An 8,714-nucleotide genomic window follows, 5' to 3' on the forward strand; every position below is an offset into this window, starting at 1 on the left:
GAGATGGAACTAATAGTAGCTTCTTTCTCTTGAGATTGGAGAATATGAAACTATTTCATGTATGAAAAGCACTTAGAATCATACTAAATACCAGGTAGCCCAAAGCAGATCCACTGGCATAGTGCTGCCTCAGACCTGTAGTGACGCTTGGACAGAGTTGACCTGTCCAAGGCTTTCCAAGCTTGGGACTGTTAGTGGATACACACTGCTTCACCTTTCTCCTGTGAGAGCCTAGTGTGACATCAGACCAAGTCTCTGTCCCGTTGCATTTGACTTTTTAAAAAGGATAGCATAACAGTGTATGTGTTGCTCACTTAAGCTTCATTTTGTTAACAATACAGTGTTAATTCTAAGGTGTGCTGTTACAAGTTTCATACTTCTTCATCTTCTACAAATGGAGATTAGAAACTGGCTGCTTGTTTTTTTTTTATGATAGTCCTTTCATCTGTCAGCCTCATAATAAGAAAGCAGTAATTTTATGTCTTAAGTTTACTCGTAGTGAGCTCTGCATCTTGCAGCTATGATCAGTTACGTTCAAGGACCAGACATGTCTGGTACTACTTTCCCCCAATTCCCTCTCAGTTTGTGTGCTCTTTGCTTGAGATCTCTGGCCCCACTTTTAAAAAATTATAACTGTATTTGCTGCTTTCAGTTCATATAACTCCTTTTACTTTTCTGAAGCCTTCAATCTTTGGTCAAAATTAATTTTAGGTTAGAAAACAAACTTTTTTAAAGTAGCTCTGCTCTCTTGGAAGAAACCCTGGTGGCCCAGTAGAGATTAAGTGCCCAGCTGCTAACCAGAACACCGATGATTAAAGCCCCAGCTTTTCCCTGTGAGGGAGATGCTGTGGTCATCCTGTATAAAGATGCAGCCTACACATCCCAGGGGGCTGGCCTGCTCTGGCCTCCAAGGCCACCGTGAATGCGACTACACTGGTTTGGCTTTGGACTTTGTCTTATATTTTTTTACTGATTGGATTTTTGAAATTAATTTGATTTATTGATGTTAGTACCTGTCCACATGACCTTAGTGATTGTTTTATTCCATTTCATTTCAGCTTGTTGGTGGGGAGTTTGACTTGGAGATGAACTTTATTATCCAGGATGCTGAGAGTATAACGTGTATGACAGAACTTTTGGAACACTGTGATGTAACGTGTCAAGCAGAAATATGGAGCATGTTTACAGCCATTCTACGGAAGAGTGTTCGGAACTTACAGACGAGCACAGAAGTTGGCTTGATTGAACAAGTGCTGCTGAAGATGAGTGCTGTGGATGACATGATAGCAGGTATGGGCTGTGGGGGGGAGTGTTGCTTAGATGTTCAGCAAGACTCTCTGGTTTCCTTTGTGATTAGCAGGTAATAACACATTTGTTGAAATGATCTTAATTTAAAATAGAAAACTAGAAATATCTGGTCAGCTTTGTGTTTTATATGAATGGACATGAGGAATGAAGGACTTCTGCCAGCTTGGGTTAATACCATTACTGATTTTGTTTTGCTCGGTTTTAGAAAACTCTCAGTTCTCTGGAGTAAGAGCTGTGGCTTTAACTACAAAGGTAACTGTATGGTGCATCTCATTAAACTTGCTCTAATTAAATGCTCCTGGCGCACACTGCGGTTCTGGAGAGTAGTGCAGCCAGTGTAAACTATCCCACCTGAGTAAGGAATACTTGACCAGATTCTGCTGCCCCTGTCCTGGGTGATGGGGATGTTGACAGCAGGTGCTGCATCAAGGGACACAGTAGTATTTTGAAGGCCTATTTTTGCATTAAGACCAGACACACCATGAAATGTTGCTGTCGTTGTGTACTGTAGAGTTGCCACTGACCCATAGCTGACCCTCTTGCGGATTTTCAGAGGCAGTTAATTGCACGAGAGGAGATTGCGCATCCTTCTCCCACGGAGCAGCTGGTGGATTTGAACCATGTACTTCTGCATTGGCAGCACAGTTCCCTGCCACTAAGCCAGTAGAGTGCCTACTAGGAAATAGAGCATATGACTTTGATGAAATTTCAGGAAGAAAATCTCAATTTTCATCTTTCCTTGGATCATATCAAGTAGTAACTTGGAAATAATCATTTCTCCACAAGTCCCTCTCCTCCCTGGAGATCAGTCCCTGGGCTGATGTGCTGCACTGGTGCAGAGACCCTGAGATGGCACAGAGGCCCTGAGACAGCGTGAGGGCTCTGAGACAGTGTGGTCCAGCACAGCAGCTAGTTCTGGTCTCACATGTTAGCTCTCCTGAGAGTATGTTGGTTCTTCATCATAAGCATGTCCTGATAGAAAACGTTTTGAATAACGCTACGAGTTAGTGGCTCCCTAACAGTTGGTGCTGCTTAAAAGTACTTCTGATTCTGGACAGTCCTCCAGCATTTCCAACTCATGAAGTGAATTTGTGGAAAAACCCATTGAATAATAGAATGAAGATGAATTAAGTGTTTATTTCAATGGAAATAATATTAAGATATTATTTCCTTACAGAGTTTATTAAAACCATTTCTGATGCCTTTAAGAAGACATTGATTTCTGTTTAGAAAGAGCTAGTCTTCTACACACTGTACGCTTAAGGGTTGACTGAGAGCACTGGTAGCTTCGTGGGCAGGGAGCTGCATTGCTAAACCAAAGGTTGTTGGTTCAAACCCACCACCTGCTCTGCAGGAGAAACATGGACCGTGTTCCTTCCATACAATTTACAGCCTCTGAAAACCTGCAGGAGGGTCAGCTATGAGTCAGTTACAGTTCCATGGCACATAACGACAGCAGCTGTAATGACTTAACAGGATAAAATAATTTAAACTTAGGTTTCTTTAAGTTCCTTTTAAATGAAAGCAGTTTCCTATCTATAAATTTTAGTATTTGTTTAAAAGAAGTTTCTATCTTACACACTTTTATGTGCACATGTTATAAGTCGAGCATCACGTAGTAGTTAAATCTTTGTGTGTGGCTTTGAGCCATTAATAATTATTATTAAGTAAAGAGCAGCTTCCTAGAATGCTGTTCCTAAAGTGAACCCTGCTGACCTGCCCCGTTGCTTACTGGCTCCCAAACCATACATGATCAGAGGCCCCTGGCGTTCATGAAACTCATGAATCCTCTGATCTTTTTTCTCAGTAATAATATTAGCTTTCGTTTATTATTTTAAGCATTTCCTTGTAAGGTACCTGATGATAAAATGATAGGAGCAAAGAGAATGACTACCAGGTAACAGATGTTTGTCTCCCCTTTCAGTACTGAAACATGCTGTTGAGGTGATTCCAGGTAGTAGCAAGTCTGAAGTAGGGGCCCTGTGGAATCGCTCCACAAGCTTCCAAGCCTTGTCTGCTTTTCTCTCAAGGGTTAGAACTATTGACCTTTTGGTTAGTAGCCAACCTTTAAACCCTGTGCCACCAGTGACTCTTAAGAGGCCCTTTTGTCATTTAGCAGCCTTTTTTGGAGCCAACTAATAGCTGGACCTCCAGTGCGTTTTCAGAGGCTGCAAATTACACGGGAGATGCCCACCCATCTTTCTCTTGAGCAGCTGGTGGAATGCTTCTGGATGTAGCATAGTAGTTGTAGTTTACTGTTGAGTATCCTCCAGATGTCTGTGATTCCTGATGACTCTGTGTGACAGTGTATAACTGTCTGTGGACTTTCCTAGACTGTCCCCTTGCACAGCAGGTCAGCTGGTCTTTTCTTGTTTAGAGGATTGATGGGTTTGATCTGCTGACCTTTTCTTTAGCATCTGTGGGCTGAGACTTGGCACCACCAGGCTCCTTTGTTAGTTTTTTTAAGAAATATTTTCTACTTAATAATGTGAAGAGTATTGCTGGAAGTGGGTTAAAGGCATATGGGAAAATGATCTTAAGAATGCTAGTTATTTTGACATTCTGTATTTTTTTCCTAAATGATATTGTTTTACTATAACAGAAAAGCTGCTCTGAGAACATGAAATTGTCCGAAGTCCATTGGCGCTGAGTCGATGCTGACTGTCAGTGACCTTGTAGGACAGGGAACAGCTGGCTGGTTTACACCGCCAGCCTCTCAGCCGCTGAGCGCCATACCACAGTGCCATCTGCGTGTACTTGATGGTATTATATGGACATTTTCTGTAATTCAATACTGGTGTCACTTTTTTGTAGTATACATATGGCATGGGTAAGAGTTTTAAAACAGAAATGCAAGGAAAAATTGTTGCTCAGCCTTGAAGGAGTCATTTGATGAATTCAGGTCGTCAGTGCAACTGTTTTCTTCAGAATACTTCGCATATACTCTGGGTTTTTTAAAGAACCTGATTCCCCCCCGAGTTCTTTCCTAAAAGCCAACCTCTGATTCCTACTTAGCAATTATGAAAATTTATGTTCCTTGAATACAGAAGCATTTTATAAAAATGTACTTTAAAAATATAGCCAAAATTTTATCATGGAAATTTCTTACTTATTTGTGTACGTTGTGTAACCAAAAGAATTAATCAATCATGTGTTGATGAAAAGAACCATATTAAATTTAATATTTTGGAATACATACATTTTAAATCTTTAAAAAGTTTCAAATTTTAGTTAATTTGTGATATTAGGTAATATACTTAAATAAAAAACTAATAATTTCAACTTATCATAAAGTTTTATTAATTGATAAACTGTTTAGAGTATAGATGTATATTGTTTTTTTTTCCAGTTTGTGTAGCATCTTTAATCCTTAGAAAATAATTTAGAATCTGAGAATATGAAGAATAGCTGTGGAGATGTTTTAGGTTCTTGAAAAAAGTGACTGACCGAGGTACCATTCACAATGTCTAGAGATCAAAGTTGTCAGGGACAAGAAAATAGAAGTTGTAAGTTTTAGCTGAACTGGTGTGTCTCTTATGGATATATATGTAAATTTTATCCTTAAACAACAACATATATATGTACGCGTGTACACACACACACACACACACACACACACATACTCCTCCACATCTCTAGATATATGTCGACATGTGTATGTTGTGAGTGTGTGATAGCACTATTTGTGCATTTGAAATTACAGTCCACTTACCGATTGGCAGGAGAGAATGAGACTGTGCTATGTGCCCCAGTGTGACTTCAGACTGTAACACTTAATAATCTGTCTTCTGTTTTCTTGGGCAATAGGACTAAGATATCTATCGGTGCCTCAGATTATTAAGTTTACAGGTGGAGAGTAATGGTGCTTACTTCACAGATTTATTATGAGGGTTAGGGAAGTAATACATAGAGACCTCTTGGAACAGTGCCAAGCATTGTTGAGGAAATCCTCATCGTTGTTGCACATTTTGAGGAAATCCTCAAAAACAGTTATTTCTAGGCCTTGTTGGCAAGGATTTTGAGGCTCTGTCTCACATACTTTGGGCATGTTGCTAGGAGGGACCAGCCCTTAGAGAAGGACATCATGCTTGGAAGGATGGAGGGAAAACAGAGGAGAGGAAGATCCCTGATGAGATGGAATGACACAGTAATTGGGCTAATGAGGGGCAGGTGTGTCAGAGACAGTGCAATTGGCTCCGGATAGAACGGGGTTTAGAGATTTAATGCGTAGGATTGCTGTGAGTCATGGTCACTTCAACAGCACACCACAACAGACAAGGGATAGTTCAGTAATATATATTATTAAGAAAAGTTAATTGTGAAAGAAAATATGATCAGCACTCACTTTTTATTATGAAAAGAAATAACTTACATGTTAAATCTTTGAAACTTTAAATCGTTTTTCCTCCTCTGCTAGAGCAGATAGATGTCTGAGAATAGAGAAAATGTATTTCATGAACAGACTAAGAAAGATTCACTGAGATTCATCTGATGGGGAAAATAATATAATGCAAAATACAGTAGTTTTTATTATCTAATGAATTAGTGATTGCTATATTTTATTTGCATATTTACTCATAAGGACATTATTTAACTGTTTTAGATATATATCTGTATATAGAAATGACATTCAACAATATTTGCTTTCAAAAAGTATGTTGCCTTGACAGATGACAGCTTATAACTAGAGTTCAGAATAACTTTATTTTCCTTTGAAGATCTTCTAGTTGATATGTTGGGGGTTCTTGCCAGCTACAGCATCACGGTCAAGGAATTGAAGCTTTTATTCAGCATGCTGCGAGGAGAAAGTGGAATCTGGGTAAGCTGTGGGCCGAGGGAGTTCCTGTCCATAATTCTACATTAATACTTACAACTCAGCAACTTTTCTTGTGGGGCCAGAAATGTGAATTTTTAATGGAAAGTGGACATTCTCCTTAAAAAGCTTGGCAAATGATTTAGAATTAATTTTTCCTCTATTAAGAAAACAACCCAATGCCAAACATACTATATTAGATATTATTGCTGAATCTTCATAGTGACATTTCTTCATTTTGTTGTTTCCTCAGCCAAGACATGCAGTCAAGTTATTGTCAGTTCTTAATCAGATGCCACAAAGACATGGGCCTGATACTTTTTTCAATTTCCCTGGTTGTAGTGCTGCGGTAAGTTTTAAATACATGTTTATATAATTTTAAAGTAAGATCTGTTAAGGAATAACAGCATAGAATTAAGTTCACCATTGTTTTAAATCCACCCATTTTGAAGGTACAGTTTGACGACTTTACATAATGAACAGTCATGACCCAAAAATCCCTGTGCAGTTTTGCTATCCAGTCACATTTCCATAGTGCTGCCCCAGCAGCTTCTCATTGCTTTTTAATTGATACAGTCTTGCCTTTTCTAAGAGTTGATAATGTACTGTGGTCTTTCAGTGTGAAGGCTGTTAAGGCTGCTTTTGCACACCAGAACGGTTTGAGGGCATTGCCGTTGTACTTGTGCCCTGTTGTCTTCTTTTTTCTCAGATCAGTATTTCATTTTAGGGAAATATCACAGGTTAACATTCACTGCTTGCTGTGCTTTGGGACTCCCATATTTGGTGGTTATGATAAATTGCTGGGAACATTGATTGTTGCTCCCCCGTTGCCACTGAATGCTGTGGCTCGTAGAGACCTTGTCAGATTGAGCAAAGGCGCCCTAGCGAGTGTGAGAGGTAGAGGCTTATAGGAGCAGACAGCCTTGGCTTGTGGAGAAGAGCTGGCTCAATGCTTCGTGCCCTGCACCACCAGGACTTTTTATTGTTATCAGCATATTGGAATTTGTTTTACCTTTTGTCATGTTTATTAAGATACAATATTCTGAACATTTGAGTGGAGTTCTTGTTGGAGTGTGTGATAAAGTTTCCTTATTTCTTTAGTAAATAAGTGTGAGACTGCTCACTTTTGTGTTAAGTGTAAATGTATGTAACTTTATGAGAATTTGCATGATTCTTCCCAAAGTGGATTCCCATTAGCTGTGTGTGAGCGTCCTGGTGATCTGCGTTTCTGACAGTTTTGCTCTGTCTTAAGCCAGCCCTATGAATCGGTGACATTTAAATGCTTATGTAATAGTACTTCATTTTAATTTGCATTTCCCTTAGGGGGAATAATGACATCTAACCAACTATTGATGACATTGGACATTCTTGCTGTGGTTTGTTGTTTATATGGTGGCCACAATTAGTTGGCACTTAGGTCCTCTGCACAGAAACTCAGTGTAGGTCTTTATAAGATGCTTGGTGAATTCCTGGGGGTGAGACTTGGTGAACACACTCTCTTTCCACAGGTCTGGGTTCAGGTAGTTGTAGGTCTTGGAGATGGCGTCAGAGGCACCTTGTGAAGTTGCCTGGGGTAGCAGTGAAGCCCCTGGTTGAGGAATTGTCAGTTCCAGCCAGCAGCAGCAGCTTCCTGGGCATGGGATGGGCGGGGTAGAGGATGCTGGTGCCGCAAGGTGTGGGAATGAGAGGCACCAGCACAGAGCGCAGCCCTCAGTCACGCTACTGGGAACAGTATGGGGCTTCCTGATCTTGTTGCCCAGTTGCCTTGCTGCACAGAAACAATGGAGAGCTTAGTCAGGGTTAGGGATAGGCTCCATGGATGACCATGGCTACCACTCCCAAGCCAGCATGGCCATTATTGTTTCCAGTGGCCTCCAGTGCCTTGAACCTGGTCCACTGGCCGGCCTTTGCTTCTGCATAGATGTGATTTCAACTCCTCATTCTTTGAACCTGGTCCACTGGCTGGCTTTTGCTTCTGCATAGATGTGATTTCAACTCGTCATCCTTGAGGGATGTCCCCAGGAAGAAGTCACTGACTTCAGACTTCTTGATGGGCAGCGAGAAGAGATACATCTCCTCCACGAACTTGACCTTCATGTCTTTGACCAGGTGGGCCAGCTTGGTGACAGGGAGCCACTCTTTGTCCTCAGTTTTGCTCTCAATCTCTACACCCTCTCAAGGACTCGTCCACAGCCAAGATCCTGGCCCCAATGGCTGCTGTAGCATCTTTGGAAGCCGCCACAGGCTCCCATCCCAGGCCCTCTGGGGCCTCACTCTCCTGCACTGGCATCATCAGCCTTGGGGTGTTTGCTCAGAGAAGCTCAGTGGACACTCTAGATTTGCTCTTAAGATGTTTGTGTTCACATTTTCTGTTCATAAAATGTAGAGTGGTTTTTCTTACATGCCTAAGAGTGTGTTATATATTTGTGATGAAATTTCCTTTGCCTAATAGGTATTTTTCAGTTCCCTCCCCCCAACAAGAGATTTGTTATTATATTTTCTTAGTAATGTTTTTTAAGTGGAAATATTTTTAATTTTGATGAAGTTCATTTAAAGTTTTTTTCTCTCATAATGCTGTAGTATTTTTTTTTTT

The 8,714-nt window shown here is 40.5% G+C and overlaps 1 protein-coding gene across 1 annotated transcript in view; it reads left to right on the top strand.

The window, feature by feature from the left end:
- Positions 1-8,714, top strand: part of NBEA (neurobeachin) — a 924,058-nt gene that overhangs the window by 84,472 nt on the left and 830,872 nt on the right. Inside the window, exons 5-7 of the mRNA XM_006879639.1 lie at positions 1,059-1,290; positions 6,027-6,127; positions 6,375-6,470. Coding sequence (XP_006879701.1) covers positions 1,059-1,290; positions 6,027-6,127; positions 6,375-6,470 — 429 coding nt within the window. The remainder of the gene's footprint in view (positions 1-1,058; positions 1,291-6,026; positions 6,128-6,374; positions 6,471-8,714) is intronic.

This window comes from Elephantulus edwardii, unplaced genomic scaffold (genome assembly GCF_000299155.1).
Source record: "Elephantulus edwardii isolate Elephantulus edwardi_28Jun2011 unplaced genomic scaffold, EleEdw1.0 scaffold00004, whole genome shotgun sequence".
Lineage (NCBI taxonomy): Eukaryota > Metazoa > Chordata > Mammalia > Macroscelidea > Macroscelididae > Elephantulus > Elephantulus edwardii.